General features: G+C 42.6%; 3 protein-coding genes across 5 annotated transcripts; 1 reads left to right on the top strand and 2 right to left on the bottom strand.

The window, feature by feature from the left end:
- Positions 1-45: 45 nt before the first annotated feature.
- Positions 46-9,484, top strand: LOC117571611 (F-box/WD repeat-containing protein 7). Of its 2 annotated transcripts, none has more exons than XM_034253830.2 (8): positions 46-224; positions 2,453-4,106; positions 4,178-6,190; positions 6,256-6,437; positions 6,504-6,729; positions 6,795-7,005; positions 7,812-7,983; positions 8,048-9,484. In XM_034253830.2, exons 2-8 carry the CDS (start codon positions 2,499-2,501, stop codon positions 8,157-8,159), a joined length of 4,524 nt encoding a protein of 1,507 aa, XP_034109721.1. In that variant the 5' UTR covers positions 46-224; positions 2,453-2,498; the 3' UTR covers positions 8,160-9,484. The 2 variants fall into 2 exon arrangements, with proteins under 2 accessions (XP_034109721.1, XP_034109722.1); XM_034253831.2 differs by lacking the exon at positions 46-224 and adding an exon at positions 1,854-2,022.
- A 482-nt stretch (positions 9,485-9,966) lies between these two features.
- On the bottom strand, positions 9,967-13,882 carry LOC117571612 (kinesin-like protein KIF23). Its single transcript, XM_034253832.2, has 6 exons — positions 13,722-13,882; positions 12,873-13,658; positions 12,266-12,815; positions 11,318-11,639; positions 10,691-11,259; positions 9,967-10,628 (listed from the first exon to the last, which is right to left on the bottom strand). The coding sequence occupies exons 1-6, from the start codon at positions 13,733-13,735 to the stop codon at positions 10,152-10,154; spliced, it is 2,718 nt and encodes a 905-aa protein (XP_034109723.1). The 5' UTR covers positions 13,736-13,882; the 3' UTR covers positions 9,967-10,151.
- A 481-nt stretch (positions 13,883-14,363) lies between these two features.
- LOC117571616 (sulfide:quinone oxidoreductase, mitochondrial) lies at positions 14,364-18,059 on the bottom strand. Of its 2 annotated transcripts, XM_034253838.2 has the most exons (8): positions 17,858-18,059; positions 17,621-17,785; positions 16,190-16,295; positions 15,904-16,128; positions 15,642-15,842; positions 15,169-15,378; positions 14,920-15,106; positions 14,364-14,857 (listed from the first exon to the last, which is right to left on the bottom strand). In XM_034253838.2, the coding sequence occupies exons 2-8, from the start codon at positions 17,752-17,754 to the stop codon at positions 14,541-14,543; spliced, it is 1,380 nt and encodes a 459-aa protein (XP_034109729.1). In that variant the 5' UTR covers positions 17,755-17,785; positions 17,858-18,059; the 3' UTR covers positions 14,364-14,540. The 2 variants fall into 2 exon arrangements, with proteins under 2 accessions (XP_034109729.1, XP_034109728.1); XM_034253837.2 differs by having other exon boundaries at positions 17,621-18,059.
- Between the last annotated feature and the right edge of the window lie 1,837 nt (positions 18,060-19,896).

The following is a 19,896-nucleotide window of genomic DNA, read 5'->3' on the forward strand; positions in this document are numbered from 1 at the left end:
ACACACATTCCGATTGCACAGCGATGCCACGAGCATATCGATGCTTCGTCTCGATACTTTTGGTGCTGCTAACATTCAGTGGCAGCGCAGCTCAAGTCATTTAGTTATTTTTCTGTCTGAATTTAAGAATTTTGTTTTTGTTGTCCGCATAAAACTAGTACGCTTAAACAAAACAAAAATACTGGATAAGTAACACAATATCTTGAAGAAAACGGCCCAGAAACGTACGTGGTAAACGATTCAATTAAACGTGGGCCCAGCAGTGCCAACTGCTTCTTGTGCAGTGCAAGTGTGCGTGTGTGTGTGAGTGAGTGCGTGTGCGTGTATGGGTGAGCTAAACGCAAAAAGTGTAAAACGGAAGAAATAATTAAACAATTTAGCTAAACTAGAACAGCAAACCTCAACTGTGTACCAAATATATGAAATCTGTTGTTCAAAGTGCAAAAAATAAGAGTTATCTAGGGGTAAAGTAAACGTCATTTTCTCATGCATGTCGTGACATTTGTTCTGTATGTGTGAGAGTGCGTGTGTGTGTGTGCATACACGACATTCGACGTTGATGCCTTGCTTGTGTTGGTGTGTCTGTGTGTATGTGTACAACAATGTTCACATTTTTTCTTTTGTTGTTTGCTCCACGAATTATGGGGCTGGCTTCTGCTTCTCGTCGCAGTGCAGGTGCAGAAAAGTGGGGTTAGGGCCTATAAAAATCAGTTAAATTGATGGAATTTCTTATTCAATTGTAGCTAGATGATATAGTCGTATATTATTTGGTCAATTTAAATGCTGAAATTGCATGGCCGTTTCTCTATTTGAGCCTTAAAATAGCAATAATGCTTGATGATAGCATGTGCGTGTGTTTGTGAGCGAGAGTTTCAATATTCTCAGTCTTACTCTCTAGTCCTGGGCCCGTGTTGTGGTCGCACAGGTAACGCGTAAAAAAGAAAATAAAAATTAAGCGAAACTATGGCGAAGGCTCTTAGACCCTTAAACCTTGTGGAGGTCAACAGCCATTCCTTTTCCACAGGGAGGGTTTGAGAGCGACATTCTCATACACATACACGCACATCTGATCTGTTTTAAAAGTGATGCAACACAGGATCTACACATACACGTGGTTACGTTTGTGTGAGCGCAAAGAAAATTCCTTTGCGATCGATAGGTCTTTGTTATTCGACTGCGATTGCAGCAGCGACAGCAGGGAGCATCATCCCGCTGCCGACGTCTGCTGTGATCCCTTTTTTCAGTTGCATCTGCTTGTGTGTGTGTTAAATTGATGCTGAGAGAGGTAGCCAGAAAGAAAGGGAGCGCATGAGGTTGGCTGTTTCGTAGTTATCGCTGGTCATGAGAGAGCAGAGAGAGCGCGAACAGATAGCGGCTTAAATTGCAAGGTGTACGCTATAGTCTTTGTTGTTGTTGTTGCTGCTTCTGCTGCTTATGTTTGTTGGTGGTGGTGTGTATCTTTATTGCTTCTTCTTCCGTCCGTTACTTTTGCTCTTGTCATCTTGCATGCCTTTACCTGGCTACTGATCTGCCTGCCTTGTGTGCATCGCTGTGTGAGAGTGTGTGTGCGTTGTCTCCCTCTCTGCCTGTCTGCACATGTGTGTGTGTTTGCGCGCCTGTGCTTGTGTTAGTGTTGTTGTAATACCCGTTTCGTCTTCTTTGGCTATTCTACTTCGCGCCGTTTTAGCTTCTTCCGCCGCTGATGCACTTTTGTGATTTCCTTTGCCAGTTTTTGATTGCTCAGAGAAGACAGCGACGTCAACAGCGACGTCGACGCCGATGTCTGCTGCTTTATAGACAGACATTTTTCCCACTGCTTTTCTTTTCTTTTGGATTTTGATTTTCGTTTTTTTTTTCACGTTCACATTCGCATTCGCATTTAAGCGTGAGCGAGATAACTGCACACGATCATCTTGCTCCTCTGGGTCGCATTGCGTGGGAACTTTTTTTGTCAGAGCGTCGCTGTCGGTTCGTTCATCCAGGCGAAGGATATTATTTTATAATAATTGTGTTGATCTTCTTGTAAGTTGAAGATCATTACATTTGCAAAAAGTAGAGTTCTTTAAAAACTATTGAAATACGTGGAGTTTTTTTATTTTGGAATGTTCCCATATTCTTAGATATTAGAAATTATCAAATGTGTGGGAATAATCCAAAATGTGTTCGCTATTTAATTGAATAGAAAATTTAATTTTAACTTAAAATTGGAAAAAATGGGAAAGAACGAGAACATAATTTTAATTTGTAAAGAATATTTTTCTTTTGATATTTATTTTTGTTTGAACAAGTAAAATGTGAATAAGCCAAAATTCCCACTTTGCAATGATTGATCGTGGGGAAAAAACAGCTATTTTTGATTAAGAAATATGAATCAAACTTGCAAGACTAATCTGTAGTAATCGGTGACTATAATTTCAAACTGTATTAATGTGCGTTCCTTAATTATTTGCAGGAGCGAGAGAGATCAGAATTCCTCGGTGTTTTTGGTGGAAAATATTATGGAAAAAGGATGTCCAGCTGCTAGCATTCATAGTTGTGATAGCGCAGAGGACGCTCAGCACGAGCGGAAGCGGAAGCTTAGCAAACTTAAGCCCGAGACATCTCGCCAACAACCCCAAAAACAACAGCAACAACAACAAACACCATCACAGCCAAAGCCAAGCACTAGCCAGGCAGAAGAAGGAGGAGAAGGAGAGGTGGAGGGAGAAGTCAGAGCCGGAACGGAAAGGGAAAACAAATCTATGTCCAAGCTGAGGGAAGTAGATGTGGAGGACAGTGTCTCGTCTCACTCGCAACATGGCTACGCCGTAGTTCTCGACGATGATGAGTCCAGCAGCGAGACGGGCGTGCTAGAGATGGAGACATTTGAGATTAGCTCTTCCAACTCACTGCCGACGAGTACGGCGGATGCGGCTGCCTCGGTTGCCTCGACGACTACAGATGATCCAGCTGCTGCTGCTGCCACAGCGGCTGTTGTTGCTGCCACAGCGGCGGCGGCTGCTGCTTCGAATGTTGTTGTTGTCGTCCCCGTTGACGATAGCTCCTCCACAGACACGCTCAATGGGAATGAGGGCAATGGCAACGGCAACGGAAGCGGGAGCATGAATCGACATTCCGCATCCGAGGATCACAGCGTTAGCGCTAGCTCGATGAAGAACGTTTTCTTTAACGACAACGAGCCGCCCGTTGTGTGCCTTATAAATGATGATGACGATTTCGATGAGGACGAAATCGTTGAAGATGATGATGATGCCGAGGGCGACGTCGATGATGACGATGATGATGCTGAAGGGGATGCGGATGTGGATGATGATGATGTTGTGGAACAGTCAATGCCCATCGATTGCGCCAACACTTCACAAATGGATGGCAGCAATGGCGATGGAAATGGCATCATCACCACGGCCGACGGCTCGAAAATCTTCCTAGAGACGCCCGTAGTCGACGAGCCGCAATCACATACTCATCATACCCATCATCATCATCATGTTGCCGCAGCTGCAAAGCATCACCACGCTCCACAATCCGAACTGCTGGCGACGGGCAAACCGAAGCGTCTTAGCGATGAGTTCGATGTTGCGGATACGTGTGCGGATGATGAGCAGGAACAGCAGCAGCAGGAGCAGGTGGCCACAGCGTCAACCACAACAACAACAACAAGAGGAGTTAAGTCTGAAATTGGATGCGGACTGGCAGATGTAGCATCCACATCGCTGCACGACAGACAAATGTCTGTGCGGCTGAAGCAAATGAGCCTCAACAATGCCAACAACAACAACAATAATAGTAATGCAACTGCTGCAGCAGCAACGGCTGAGTCAGCAACGTCCAACGCTAGCTCAAGTTGCTGCCCATCGAGGGCGGACATTGAGTCAATGGATCGGATAGAGCGTTCCGACTTTGAGAGGGAGCAACGGCTAACTGGCGGCATTGTGATTGGCACCACACGTCTCGTCATGAAGAATCGCCTCAATCTAAGTCTGATTAATGCCGCCGCAGCTGCTGAGGGAGCAGGCACAGCTGCTGCCGCTGCCGCTGCTGGGAGCAGCAACGATGATTGGCCCAGCAGCAGTAGCAATGGACGCGCCTTCTCCTCGGACAGCAAGGTAAGTTGGCATTATAATCGTTTATATAATCGAATCGAATCGAAACTCACGTTCCACTTTTCTACACTTAGTGCGCCTACAAAGATCTGTCAACGACTCCGACAAGCAGCCGCAAGTACACCAACAACCGACTGAGCAAGTCCACTGCCAAACTTAATTTGAGCTCCACCCTGAGCAGCTGTCCACAGCACAATGCCAAGCTCAAGTCGTCATCGTCATCATCGGTGATTGTGGAGCCCAACAAAAGCAGCAGCAGCAGCAGTAGTAACGCATCCACATCCACATATACTTCAGGCAGCAATCGCACAGACGTCTGCACGAATACAAACTCGAATGATCACATTATTGTGCTCGGTGGCGGCAGTTCTACGTCCACGTCGACGACCGAGAATAAAGACACCACAACAATGTCAACTGCTGCTGTTGCCGCTGTTCCCGTTTCGGCAGCCACATCATTCAGCTCGGTTGCTTCGCAGACCAGCCAGGATGGTGGGTGCAGTCGAACGAGCGTTGTGCACACAGCATTTGGCACTGGCGGCGGCGGCAGTTCCTCCTCCTCCTCAGCATCCTCAGCTGGCGCCGTCGATGTCGATGCACAGCCCTCGACATCGGGCACATCCTCCGGATCATCGTTTGCACGTTGCCATTATGCGCCCGTGTCAAAGCCATCGGCTCCACGGCAGGTGAATGCCAGCGCCCAAACAATGAGTATATTTCTGGGACGAAACAACGGAGCAGCAGCAGCATCCGCCGCTGGCAATGCAAATAATGCGGGCAACTTTCGTTCGCGCCGCCGAGTGGAGGCGACACGCAACAGTGCCAACGATGTCATAGTGCTGGAAGTGGTTGTCGAGGAGAATGGAGCGAATAATGGCAACGATAATAACGCGGGTCACGGTGCCGAGCCGGGTGATTTCAGTGCCGACGAGCCGTGGGGCAATTGTGATGAGGAGAACAACTGCTCCGATCTGGAGGAGGTGTGCACGTGTCAGAATAGCCTCGTGGCTGGCAGTCGTAGTGGCAGCAATGCCAGTCTCAGCGATATGCACGACATGGATGCCATCGATGCCATCGGGGGCTATCATCAGCAGCAGCTTCAACATCAGCAGGCCACCACAAATGGCGAAGGCGACAATACGCTGTCCATTATGTCCTCAGCGTCATCGTCGGCAGCATCGACAATCTACAATACCCAACAGCAACAGCAGCAGCAACGAAAGCGCAAGTACAATGAGGGACGACTGCTGGATGGTGAGCATAACCTGAGTGTCACTGGCAGCGGCGGCGCAGGAGGCGTCGGAGCTGCTGGACATGCGGATAATACTGGGGACAATAGTCGCAAACGCATTGCCTACGATTTTGCCTCGACGCCACGCTCCTCGTCCTCTACCTCCACCTCGGGCCTCATCTCGTTGACCCCCACAGCCGGTGGTCTGGGCTTGGGATTGGGATTGTCTGGCGTCGGTAGCTCACCGGCGGGAGTGGGACGACGCACGCCGCGTGCATTAATGCCGACACGCGATAATCCGCCGCCGGAGTTGCAGCATTGGTTGGCGCAATTTCAGCGTTGGTCGCATGCCGAACGTCTGCTGGCCGTGGATCGACTGATCGATAACTGTGATCCATCGCAAGTCCGTCACATGATGAAGGTAATCGAGCCGCAATTCCAGCGGGATTTCATCTCGCTGCTGCCCCGCGAACTTGCGCTCTTTGTACTCTCGTATCTGGACCCCAAGGATCTGTTGCGTGCGGCGCAAACGTGTCGCAGCTGGCGTTTCCTCTGCGACGACAATCTGCTGTGGAAGGAAAAGTGCCGCAAGGCGCAAATACTCACCGAGTCGAGCAGCGATCGGCCCAAGCGGGGACGCGATGGCAACATGCCGCCAATTGCCTCGCCGTGGAAGGCGGCCTACATGCGACAGCATATCATCGAGATGAATTGGCGATCGCGTCCAGTGCGTAAACCGAAGGTGCTCAAGGGTCACGATGATCATGTCATCACATGCCTGCAGTTCTCGGGCAATCGCATTGTCTCTGGCTCCGACGACAATACGCTCAAGGTGTGGTCCGCTGTCAATGGCAAGGTAAGTTTACACCTAATCTATCTATGCTGATCTTCTTCTAAACTTTGCTCTCCTTTGGTTTGCAGTGCCTGCGCACATTGGTGGGACACACGGGGGGCGTGTGGTCGTCACAGATGTCGGGCAACATCATCATTTCGGGCAGCACGGATCGCACTCTCAAGGTGTGGGACATGGACAGCGGCAGTTGCGTGCACACGCTACAGGGACACACCTCAACGGTGCGCTGCATGCATCTTCATGGCAACAAGTAAGTCGGAGAAGTCTTCTAGTCTGATCTAGTTATTAATTACTCTCACCTTTCGTTGCTATTTAGGGTGGTGAGCGGTTCGCGGGATGCAACGCTGCGTGTTTGGGACATTGAGTTGGGCACGTGTTTGCATGTGCTTGTCGGTCATCTGGCTGCTGTGCGTTGTGTGCAATACGACGGCAAACTGATTGTGTCGGGCGCTTACGATTACATGGTCAAAATCTGGCATCCGGAGCGACAGGAGTGCTTGCACACGCTGCAGGGACACACCAATCGCGTCTACTCACTGCAGGTATGGGAGCACATACTGAATAAATCAACATTCAATTGTGATTAAACGTAAACGTTTATCTACAGTTTGATGGCATTCATGTCGTCTCTGGCTCGCTGGACACCTCGATACGTGTGTGGGACGTGGAGACGGGCAACTGCAAGCACACGTTGATGGGCCATCAGAGTCTCACCTCGGGAATGGAGCTGCGTCAGAATATTCTCGTCTCGGGCAACGCTGATTCGACCGTTAAAGTGTGGGACATCACAACGGGGCAGTGTCTGCAAACGCTATCGGGTAAATACTGTTTGATTGACTGTCTGATTGATTGATTGACTAATGAGTGACTACGAAATGGTTTGACGTTCTTTGATTAGCTATCTGATTGATTGAATAACTGTCTGAATGGTGGACTAATTAATTGATGAGATAACTGATTAATTGATTGATTGTCCGATTGATTGATTGACTACTAAATGGTGGATCAATTGGATCAATGAACAATGATCGATTGACTACTAAATGGTTGACGTTCTTTGATTACCTGACAGATTAATTGATTGACTGTCTGAATAATTGATTGAAAATGATTGACTAATAAATAATGGACTAATTGCTTGAAGAGCTAACTGATTAATTGATTATTTGAATGATTGATTGACTAATAACTAACTACTAAATTGTGGATCAATTGATTGGCTGTCGGATTGATTAATTGACAACTAAATGGTGGATTAATTGCTTGACTTCCTATGATTGTATAACTGATTACTTGATTGACTGCCTGAATAATTGACTAAATAATTTACTGACTGATGACTGGTTAAACTTATTCAATTATCAATTTGATTGATTGTCTATAAATTATTACCTGAATAATTGTTTGCCGTTTTTTATGCTACTAACTGATTGATTATTTGGTTGATTGATTTACCAATGATTCACTGACAAATTTCGTAATTGTCCTTGAATTACTGACTGATTGATTGCCCCACTAAATGACGTACTTGTTTATATCCCGACACTATTTGATTAGCTGAATGATTGAATGATTGGGTAACTAATTGATTGACTCCCTGACTAATTGTTTTCCTTATTCACAGGTCCAAACAAGCATCAATCCGCTGTCACTTGCCTGCAATTCAATACACGCTTTGTGGTGACCAGCTCAGATGACGGCACCGTCAAGTTGTGGGACGTCAAGACTGGCGAATTCATACGCAATCTGGTGGCGCTCGATTCGGGTGGTTCCGGCGGCGTTGTGTGGCGCATAAGGTGAGTTCAACGCTTTCCACAAAATTATCAATGTGTACTTAAATCAATTTTTCTTCAAACGCAGAGCAAATGATACAAAGCTGATTTGTGCGGTGGGATCGCGCAATGGCACCGAGGAAACCAAGTTGATGGTTTTGGACTTTGATGTGGAGGGCGCTTGTGTGAAGTGCTCATAGGATCTGTGCGAAGATCTGTTCCATTTCAAGTTGCGATTCGTTAGCAGCAAAGAAAGGCGCACTCTACTCTATGTTATGATACACGCAAAAGCCAGGGCCACCAATCGCTTGAGCTCCACGTAAAGCTCCCGTCGGAGGCGAGATATTCATTGCAAACACAAACACACACCACACACATATACTCATCGAAATGCCAACACATAAGAACATACACACATACACGGAGATGACCCGTCTATCTATTATCGATAATCGGATTTTTATCGTTGCTTGCCTTGCCAAATGCAGCTGCACACACAACACAAACACAACACACCACACAACACACACATACACATACACGGGGAGTTGGGTTGTGAGTGCGCGCGTGTAATGTTTTCAATGTTATAATTTGTTTCAAATGCGTTGCTTTATAGCCTAAATTTGTTTCCACAATAGCATAATTTTTGCTTCTTAGTTCTTATTGATAACACAAAAACACACTTATATATAATACATACGTACATATATGCATGCAAATTCGCATTGAAAGTCGAAGTAAGCGGTACAACATACTATATGCACATAAATACATACATACGTATTATGCATATATACATATAAGAAGTATATATACACATACACTTATACAAGTTTTGTTCCGTGTCGCGATGAACGCGAAACTTTATGAAGAAACAAAAAACAAAACAACAGCTTTATATTGATTAAATTGTTTAATTGAATTGATTGATTGATTGAGATATGCTAATGTTAATAATGCAGTTAGATCATATTTGGTTTTCCACCTGAGTTGTCGTTTCTGTTCTATTCTGTTGTGGTATCAATTCGTTCAATCTGTTTTTGTTTATACATAATACAACCACATAATGTATTTGATTCTTCCCCTTCATTTTTATGTTTTGTTAAAAAAAAAAATAGGCTTCCAAATGGGGAGCTCCATTCAAATTGTATGTTGGTATAAGCTTACAAAAATTTACCCTTAATTTAATGAATTGCCTGCAGAGTCCGATGAAGGACTTGAACAAGACGTCTTATATACATCTATATCTATATATATAAAGAGTTAAGTATTCCGTGGTACTCATTTGGGGGAGCAACTCACACACTCAAACACACACACACAAGTACACATCAAACAAAAATGAGAAAAACAAACAAAAACACACACACAAAAACACAAAAGCATTAAGCGAACATATATTTTAATTATAGACTGATTTATTAGTAATTGAAATTAATCTACAAATTTAAGCATAAATCTGAATAAACGCAGGAATAATAGTTAAAAAAAGAAGAAAAAACAAATAAAGTTAAATAAAAATGCATGTGCATGTGATTTTATGTTTGTTTACATTCTTTTCGTTTTCTAAACAAACAACAGACTTGATTACAAAACCGCATCAAATCGGCCAATAACACGATAAGCGATAATTCGATATACGATATATTTGTACACACTCTCAATGCAAATCACAAATGCATCGGGATAACCGTAAAATAAACAAAATGGCGCGGGGATTGGAAAACAAACAAAAACGAAATAAAGGGCGGGTGGGGCCGGGGGTTACAGCTACAAAACATGGATATGTATGCGAATTACTCTACACAATAATTTATGAAATACTTTATGGCATAATAATCGTAACAATAAATGCAGTAATTCTAAAAGTTGCGCCCTTTGGTTTACTTTTTAATCGTTGGATCCAGCTGCATTTTCCCCTTTCAAGTTGAAAGTTTCATTTCCATTAAATTGTATTTGAATAATAATAGACGTTTGTAGTTAAGTTTGAAAACATCGAATTCAACTGAATATTCAATATGATGGACTTCTCTTTATTGAGTGTGTAAACTTAAAACAATCACTTCATTTGCGATTCAACTTTTTGCGAATTTTAGTATAATATACATGAATTAATTAACTGCAAGCAAAAAACACTTTCGAATGTTCTTTGTGATAATACAAAAATTACGAAAAATTAAACAGATCTAGCCTTAGATCTTGGACTTCTTGCTGCTGTGTCCCTCGATGCCGAGATTACAACGCGAGGCGACATCTTGGACGGACGTGAGTCCAGTGCTGGGCAATGGGCCACCAAAGGCGGACGCTGACAGATTGCTGTTGCTTGGCCGTTTCCGGGTGGGCGAATGAACTGGCGATTTCTGACGCAAGCACTCGACATCCTCAAAAACAACCTGGGCACCGCCGCCACAGGTGGGAATCACATTGCCCTTGTACAGTTTTGTCTCCACATCGCCATCGGTGTCCGCCTCCTGGGAGACGAGGCAGTATTTGGTGGCACCATGGTCAGTCAGTTGCTTCATGTCGGTTAGCTTGGTAACCGACTTGCGATTCTTTAGATACGGCTGCATGATGGTGCCCAATGGCACCGGATTGGCGGCACGATGCTCCAGCCACTTGTCGCCAGCAGAGCGCGAGCGTCGATGGCGATTGTTGGCGGCAGCTAAACCCTGTTAGAAAAGGAGATATATTTACAATGTATTCTTCTAAATGATTTACAGTATCGACTTACGTGGCGAGGTGTGCAATAGATATCGGTCCGTGTCGTTGGCGGCACCGAGGATTCTGTGCGCGCTGTGAACGCCCCACGATCGTGATCGCGATCGCGGTTCTTGTCATTTAGCAAATCCTCGGAGCTCTGGGAACGCGGCAAACTGGGCACATCCTCCGACTGCAGTATGTTGGACACCAGTCGCAGTTTCTCGTCCTTGATGCGCATGCGTTCCTGCATTTTGACCCGTTGCTCGCGCAGCTTCTGATCAAACTCTCGCTTATTCTTGTCAGACTCAACGGCCAGCTTGGAGTTGAACTTTTTCTTTTGTTTCTCCTTCTCCTGTTCCTTTTGCGAGAGCAGTTGCTCCTGTTCATTGAGCTTATGCGTCAGCTCCTGTATCTGTCGCTCGCGTTTGCTCACCGTATTGTTGAGCACATCGATGGAGCTCTCGTGGATGCGCACTCTGTTCTCCAGAGCAGCGCTACGATCGCGCTCCTGTTTGTAGACGGCTTTCAGCGAAGCCAGCTCCGTGCGCAGTTGCAAATTGTCACGATCCAAGTTCATCAACAGCTGTCGGAAATTGTCGCCTACAAAACACATTCGTTATTCCAAGTGTCAAAATAGATTATATGCCTTTTAACTCACATTTTAAGTCCATATTGGCGCGAAGTTTGCGTCGCTTATCGATGCGCTGCTCCAGGTACTCCATTAGTTCCTGTATCTTGCTCTCCGTCTCGGGACTATCCATCTGGTAGTGGGGGAAATCAGCACCCAAACTGTACACCAGCCCCACATCCATCTCAAGCTGTTTTGCCTCAGGTATGCCAAGCTCATTGAGATTGTTCACCGCAATCTTGAACAATTTGTTGGCCTTGCGACGTCCGGGCGTCAGACCCAAGTCTGGTTTAATGGGTGTGGCACGCGCTATTTGCACTTCTTGCGTCATCTCGGCAAACTTCATCACTTGCTGTGAAAGAGTAAAGAGAAAGATATGAGAGTCAATGAGCATTGATAAAAGCAGGACTTAAAAACAGCAAATACTTCTAATATGTTTAGTAATTGAATTAAAAAAGGTAACTAAATATAAATATGATAAATATAATGTGTATTTTCAGTAATTGAATAAAAAGGGTAACTTAATATGATGTATGATAAATAAAATAAATATAAATACGATAAATAAATATGTAAAAAAGGCTGACATGTTTAAAAGCTGCAAATGGTTCACGTCTTAGATAAGTACTGGTTAAAATACTTGCTAAGGTTTATGTATTTGCTTAACAATTAAATACCCAAGAGTTTTCAGATTATTTGTTTTTTGGGATTTAAAATAGTTTGAGATTGAGAAACATCTTCTAATGATATAAATGCTGAAATATACAAAAATTCAGCATCCTAACTCTATCCGATCTGAGCTGTCCGTTGATAGTTCCTTAGTAATGAATAAAAAATGAAACTAATCTTCATTTCTAAAGCCAAGCTTTCGTTGAGGTTGTAATTTGAATGATTTGCTTTGTTCACGCTTACTTCAGAACCATTTTGCAGCTCTAATTTAAAACTACGACAGATCTTTCAAAGAAAAAAACCACTTACCATGTTCTCGTCATAATCCTCGATGCGTGGATTGATGCACACAATCATCGACACCTGTCCCTCGCCGTCGAAATAGTTCTTGAACATGTGCGTGATCTTTGAGTCGCGATAAGGAATCTTCTTGGCCACCGGATTGGGGCCCAACTGTTGTTGATTCTCACGCAGATACTCGAGGCACGTGCGCAATGTCATCAGCGAATTGTTGATGTTGCCAGCCTCGCGCAACCGCACGCCGGTGTTCTTGGTACGGGACGATCGCTCGCTGCCCGCCAAATCCACCAGCGACAGCTGGCTGACCGTAATGTTCTGTTTGTCCTGGACAACGTGCTCGCCCTGGCAATCGGTGGGCGCCTGGACGAGACGTATGTTGAACACGGAATGACTGCGACTGGATTCCGCATTGAGCACCGTGTTGCCCATGCGCTTGCGCTTCTGACCCATCTGGAAGACCTCGAGCGCCTCGTCGACTGTCTTCACCTCCACCTCAGTGACGCCGTGCACGAACATCTGATGATTGGCGTCTTCGCGTATGATCTTGCACTGCAACGATCTAAATGAAAGCATTGGCATTAACATTGTTATACGAGTTCATCGATTTAATACTTACTTCTGTATGCCCGAATCCTCGAGGAGATCGTAGACGCTATTGTTGTACATCTCTACGTAAGTTATAAACACCGAATACATGTTGTCCTCATCCAGCACTGAAAGCGGAGTTGGCTCCACGGAGGCTTGTGATGCGATCTCGGGATCTGATTCCTTGCGTCGAAATGCAAAACGTCCGGTCCCTGCAAAGCGTTGATTCATCTCCTGCTGCCGCTCGAGCAGTGCATCCTCCTCCGACAGGATCTCAAAGCCATTCAATTTATCCGGTTTGAAGACAAACTTCTTGGCCTGATAATCGGAGATGGTGCGAAAAAGGAGATCAAGGCAGCGAGGCATAACACCACGATGTCGCGAATTCCCTGTCATCGTGTACGTCTTACCACTGCCTGTGACGCCGTATGTGAAGAGCAAACTATTGCGACCACGCACCAGATTCTCGACCAGCGGTTGGGCAACGGATGCAAAGACATCCTGTTGCGTGGCATCGGGCTGAAAGACGTGCTTGAATATGTATTGCATTTCCCGCTGAGCGCCATTCTGCAGAAGCTTGTGCTGATCCTGCGGGTTGACCGCAATTGTTGTGGAATTCTTCACGCGCATACAAGTTAGATCGCCATCGGATGGCAGCGGCCTAACGCGGCAAAAAACATTCACAGGGTCCTGCTGCTGCGGCTGTTGTTTGCCTCCCGATAAGTCCCGTCGCTTCCCTTCGGTCATCGGTGGCGCCTGCGCAGACGGCATCGGAGCTGCGCGCGGCGTTTTCGGGGGACGCATCGGCGTTCGGGCCCTGTATTGAAATGTCCTTTTCATTTCAGTTGCTATTTGCAATAAATTATTATTTTTGACTTACATGGCGGCTTTCATTTTGACACTTTGTTGTTTTACAGCTGACCACTATAGTTTTTCGTTTTTCAGCAAACACTTTTTTCGATCGTTAGCTTCAAATTGCTGCGCCCAAAGAGACGCCACGCTATGCTGCAGAGCAAGTGTGACCGCATGTAATGTTTTTAAACACACTTTTTGTGTTGAGAAAAAACTACTAGCTGCTAACACTTTATGTAGTGCATTGGTGTTGTTTTTAACTTTTTGAGCAGCTCTATTTTATTTTATTATAAAAAAATCAAACTAATATCTTATTTATACATATTTCCACACATATTCAAGCAATAGCACAAATGTATCTAGTATATTACAATATTTTAATACCAGAAAGTATTCTGTTAATAACAAAATCGCGATCGCAGCTAACTTCACGTGTCTCTGAAGTGCGTAGCATTCGCATTGCGCCCCAATTTTTTGATATTCCGCAAAATCGTATAAGTATAAAATATTGTGGAGAGTTATTAATAAATTAATTATTTAATGTTGTTTTGAGATACATTTGCTCCTTTGTGCCTTCCTCAATGTTATTGTGTCAATCACAGTGCAACCATATCAATGTAACACTTAATGCTAAATAACATAGTTCTGTTAACTTGAAACGTCGTTATAATTCAAATTGTACAGCATTTATTTTTTTGGTAGACAATTTATGTGTACAAGTAAAACTAGCGAGAAATTCACAGATGATACGAATAAACATCTTGATTGAAAAATTTTTAGTTAATTTAAATTCTGTTGGACATTAAGAGATAAACCAGATGATCCATTCTAATTTGAGGGGATGACCTTACTTATGTTTTTTGCTTTTGAACACAGACAACATATTACGCATGAGAGCTGGGCCATTCCAATAGCCGGGCAACATGAGTTTCCAGTAGAGCAACGGCATAAAGTCTTTTTTCATGATAAACATTGAATATCGCTCCTTGTTTTGGGCCACCGGGAATGTTTCCAGCGGTGTCAGATTATAATCAAACTCAGCCAGCATGCAGGTGTGATAGCCGGTGACCAGTGGACACGATGCGTAGCCATCGTAGGAACCAGTTAGGGGTTTTCCCTCAATTACGGCCATCATATTGTCGAAAACAACCGGTGACTGTGCGGCTTTAAAAAACAAGTTCAACATTCAGTTAATTAGTCAATATAATCAGCATAAATTTAATTACCTGCAGCTGCTGCTGTTTTTGAATTAGGTGTCGAAGAGCTGTCTCCAATGGCGAACACATTCTTGTATTTGATGTGTTGCAGCGTAAACTTGTCCACATCCACATAGCCATCGTCATTCACCAGCTGCTTGCAACGCGTCAATTCATCTGGTGGACTCATTGGTGGCACAGCATGCAACATTGAGTACTAAAGACAAATAAAATATTCATAAATATGGATTGATTGCGATTTTGTAGCAGTGTATGTACCTTCTCCTCGTATAATTCACCGGGTTTGTTAACGTCCTCAAAGACAGCAATGTCCTGTTCGTGTTTAACCTCAATTAAGTTACGACAAGTGTTTACCGTTATGTTGCGTTTCTTCATTATCGGCCACAGCGCATCCGCATAGTGCTTCACACCGAAAAGCACTGGCAAAGCTGTATTATAGGTGATGCTGATGTCATCCCGTTTACCAACCTGACACAAAGAAACAGGTAAGGAAAATGTGATTAAACCCAATATTGCATATACGATAATTTCTGGGAATTCAGATCTTAGTACAATAACATTTTATATTACGGGATTATTAATGTTATTACTCCAATAAAATTTTGATTAATAACCCAACATAAAAATTTAGCCTTTATCAAAATCTAATTTTTGTTGCATATGATAAATTTGCAAATTTCGAGTGTGAAGAAAGTCGGCAGATATCGCTACCAGTAAAATCAGGAGCTTACCTTTCGGAAATAGTGGTCTGCTATATAGGCGATCTTTTGAGGTGCGCCCGCGCACTTGATAGGGCAATGGGGGAAAGTGAAGATCGCATTGCCACCGCTGATCTTACGCAAGCAATCGAAGACATGCTCCACGTACAACGGCGAGTAAATTGAGCAGACGTTGCCATCGGGCACAGATAGAGCCTTCTCCAAGCCGGGTATCTAAAAAGGAATATAAAGAAAATATAGGATCGGCTTCGATTGGAGGAGTCGCCTTATTCACCTTTTCGTAGTTCAGTTGGAGTCCGGTGGCAATTAACAACATATCATATTTGATGGTATTGCCACCGGATGTTTTGACCGTATTGTTATCGGGATCAAATTCGCAGGCAGCCTCACGCATCCATTTTGCCTTTTTGGGCAATACATCGGCCATTGGCTTATGGCAATGCTCCAAGCGCTTCATTCCACCGCCAATCAATGTGAACATCGGCTGGTAATAGTGTCTCTGCATGAAAAAAAAATTTCGATAAGTCTGGAATAACTCTTCGATAACTGCGATAACATACTTCGGCTGGTTCCAGAACGATCACTTGCCCTTTGCCCAGGCGATTTGATAGCTTGGCGGCCAAGGCACAACCACCGCTACCACCGCCCACCACCAGCACCTTACAGCTGGGAGAGAAAGAATGTTGGAGTGAAGATTAATAGATTCATAAAATTGTATTATAAGTATATATTCCATTATTATCGATTTGAAATCGATAAATGAACAATTAGAAACAATTCGAAGTCTATTAAACAATTTGAGATCGATAAATTCGATAAATCTTAAGCAAACCCGTTAAAAACATAAAACATGTTAAGCTTAGCAATAAGAACATACCCTGTAATCAATGAGAGCAGTCTATTTAAGATCGATAAATATGTAAAATCACAAGCAAAAGTGTATTAAGTGCGACTAATCAATAAGAAAATACCCTGTGATCATGCAAGCAGTCCATTTAACAATTTGAGATCGATAAATTCGATAAATCTTAAGCAAACCCGTATAAAACATAGAACATGTTAAGCTTAACAATAAGAACATACCCTGTAATCAATGAGAGTAGTCCATTGAACAAGTTGTGATCGATAAATTGGGAAAATCCCAAGCAAAAGTGTATAATTAATAAGAAAATACCCTGTAATCAATGCAAGTAGTCTACTGAACAATTTAAGATCGATAAATTCGGAAAATCCCAAGCAAAATCGTATAAAACATAGAACAAGTGAAACTTATCAAAAAGTTATTAGCCTGTAATCGATGAGAGCATCTTCAATCCGGCTCAAATGCGGATCAATAGATAAATGTTATATTTGACACCAAAATGTAAAATGCAAGTGCAGAGTGATCGACTAGAAAATACTCTCTGCTAAAAGCAATCACTACAAAACACACAGTCTGCAATAAAAATCTCTACTAAGTAGATTTTGATTTCATTGATTGCTAAAAATAAATAAACATTAAATTGCAAAACAAATACCTTTTAGAGATTTTGCTAAAGACTTAACTAGAGTCTTTGCCCACAGCAAAAGTACAGTACTTAGGAAAAGCAATATAATTTGTACGTACAAATTCGTATAAACAAAGGGGAACAATCATAGTCAGCTGTTGCTGAATGCATTTTTCCTTCACTTCTTGTGTAATGCCAGCAATTATTTATTTTTCAACTCGCTAAGTCGTCACACCTCTTTTCGTAAGCTACTTTCAAGGGGTATTAAAAGCTGATGCCATAGTTAAATACACTTTTGTTTTTTTTTGTGGTATACGTGCTTAATTTCCCCGGACTCTAATCATGCTAATTGTATTTGTTTTATTTTGTTTTTATAGATATATATGCGAGTTTATGTCGATTCCTGGAATAGTAATCAGCCTTTGGTACCTGTTTTGGGTTACCAAGTAAAAGCTAATGCTATTGCTATAAATTATTGATTTGGGTGTTAGTTCTTGTACTCACTCATGTCTATCGAAGTGTACTTGTGTACTGGATATCTGGCGGACCGGGTATCGCTCGTTGAGTATGCTCTGTTGAGTGTGGTGTTGGAGTCGGCTCCATCGAATGGTCGGCGCTAGGCGACTGTAGCAGTTCATTGTGCCTCAGATCAACAACTTGTTGTGAGTGCTTTTAGAATATATTCTCAATTCTCAAAGCCAAAGCGAAAGCGAAAGCTCAGCGATAAGCGGGCTCACTTACTGCAACGACGTCTCTTTGACGACTGGCGAACAGGCGAGATAGAGATAGCGCGTGCAGAGCTTTTGCCATCTGGTTATGCCATCGCATACACCCTGTGAAAATGAACCGCAGACGTCTTCTTGAACCACCGGATCGGATCGTTAGTTTTCACAATAAATTTCTAATTTTTCAGTCAGTTTTCTACTTTTTTTTTGTTTTGAATGAGAACAACACGAGATTCATGATTCAATAATTTGTTTGATCACTTGTGGAAGTACAAACTTTTTTCTTTTTGGGTACGTCAGCTGGCTTGTTGAAGCTTTTTGATAGCCGCTACTTTTCCGTTTAGCAGTTGAATGAAAGCTTTGGTAAAGTCGCTAATTAGTAAGCTTTAGGCATATGTTTTGATAGCCTACAGCACCGTGCGCATATATATGTGCACTTTGTTAAATAAAGTAAATTTACATTGAAAAATTTCGGAATTAAATTGAAATTATTATCATTTGCATAGCTTATTTAAGCGATATATATATATAATTTATTTAATAAATAAATTTAAAGGTATTATTTTGTTTTGCAATACAGTTTGTGCGTTTATAAGTTTAAGTTTTTTCTTATGTATAGATACCGAGGTTGCAGAAAACCTGTTTATAGATTTAATGTACTATAAAGAAATTGTTTTATGGTATTTATTTGGGTAAATCAAAATAAACAGTTTTAATCTACGATTTTAATATTTCAAAAAATAACAAAAATTATTACAATGATGGTGCATACATTAAGGTTAGTCGCGGTGCACTTGTAGAGAAAAATAACAAGATGGGTTATTATGGAAATATCTGGTGTTTTCAATGACTTAATAATACTTAAAAATGTAAATATATCATTAACTAAGTATATACGATTTTTATTTTTGTTCTGTCAATATGTGGTTTAAGCACATTTATTGTTTGCTCCGATTCAACATTTTATTATTATAAAGTCAGTAAAAAATCGACCTTGAGTTAAGTAACTTTCATATCAACAGATAGAAGATTTTGGGTATATAGGAATCTGAATATATAATTTTTCCCGATTTTTATTTACTATCTAAATATTATTTTTAAATTGTACAATATTTTATAAATTAAGTTATCTGTCCATTTTACTTAAGTGAGATATCTGTACTGTGTAATTTTTATAGTTTAGCAAATAGTTAAATGTTAATGGAGCTCTAATTAAATTTATTTCTATAAATAAAACAGATACCATCTTAATACTTACATCCAATTTTTATGGCACATTTGCGGCTTAGCTGGGTTTTTTTATTATGTTAAAAAAAGAAAATTGTGAAAGCATCTTGGAGCTCAATGTTGTGGCAAGTTTCACAAGCTTAAAACCGCAAAATCAAAATTGGGTGATTTATAGCCAATTTGGTGTGTTGCAATTTAAAGTCGAATCACTGGAAGCAACAAATTTGATTAGTTTATAAATAGCCAATGTGCCTTTGTGTAAACTCTGCTTCGAGATGCTCAGCTCAAGTCATCGCATCGCATCGCATCGAGTCAAGCTGCGTGCTCTGCATGAGCTGCCCCTAAAAGTATGCTTCAAAATTGTCAACAAAGGAATAAATTGAGGGAATCAACAAAGATCTATAGAAATTCTAAAAATACGAAAAAAAAACCGTCAATAGGCTTAACGCGGCTCTGATGACTTGCGCTGGGATTAATTCCGAACAATTTGATAAATAATTTGCGAAGTACGTGCGTGGACATGCCACAAGTGGCATCAGTTTTGTTGCACGTTGTTGTTTACTATGTATATTTAATTACGACATGCTGTTGACTGATTGGCCGCTGATGATGACTGATGATGGGACCCCAAGGAGCCGAGGCCGAAAAAAAAAACGAACGAACGAACGAAAACGTAGGGACTCCATGCGCAACAGGCGTAGGCGGCATGGTTATCATTTGGAGACAAGCTGGCAATTCAAATGAAGCCTTATTGCGGATTCCATGATGGCCAAATTGGATGCTGTGTGGGCGCTGAAGGGCTCAGACCAATGACAACAACAACGGGCT

The sequence above is a fragment of the Drosophila albomicans genome, chromosome 3 (assembly GCF_009650485.2).
Source record: "Drosophila albomicans strain 15112-1751.03 chromosome 3, ASM965048v2, whole genome shotgun sequence".
Taxonomy (NCBI): Eukaryota; Metazoa; Arthropoda; class Insecta; order Diptera; family Drosophilidae; genus Drosophila; species Drosophila albomicans.

Coding starts and splice junctions, on each gene's coding strand:
- LOC117571616 (XM_034253838.2), bottom strand. CDS start 17,754: ATGAACTGCTACAGTCGCCTAGCGCCGACCATTCGATGGAGCCGACTC. Junction 16,296..17,620: donor GTACACTTCGATAGACATGA/GTGAGTACAAGA, acceptor TTTCTCTCCCAG/CTGTAAGGTGCTGGTGGTGG. Junction 14,858..14,919: donor AAAAACAGCAGCAGCTGCAG/GTAATTAAATTT, acceptor TGTTTTTTAAAG/CCGCACAGTCACCGGTTGTT.
- LOC117571612 (XM_034253832.2), bottom strand. Junction 11,640..12,265: donor AGGATTATGACGAGAACATG/GTAAGTGGTTTT, acceptor ACTCTTTCACAG/CAAGTGATGAAGTTTGCCGA. Junction 10,629..10,690: donor TCTATTGCACACCTCGCCAC/GTAAGTCGATAC, acceptor CTTTTCTAACAG/GGTTTAGCTGCCGCCAACAA.
- LOC117571611 (XM_034253830.2), top strand. CDS start 2,499: ATGGAAAAAGGATGTCCAGCTGCTAGCATTCATAGTTGTGATAGCGCA. Junction 4,107..4,177: donor CCTTCTCCTCGGACAGCAAG/GTAAGTTGGCAT, acceptor TTCTACACTTAG/TGCGCCTACAAAGATCTGTC. Junction 7,984..8,047: donor GGCGTTGTGTGGCGCATAAG/GTGAGTTCAACG, acceptor CTTCAAACGCAG/AGCAAATGATACAAAGCTGA.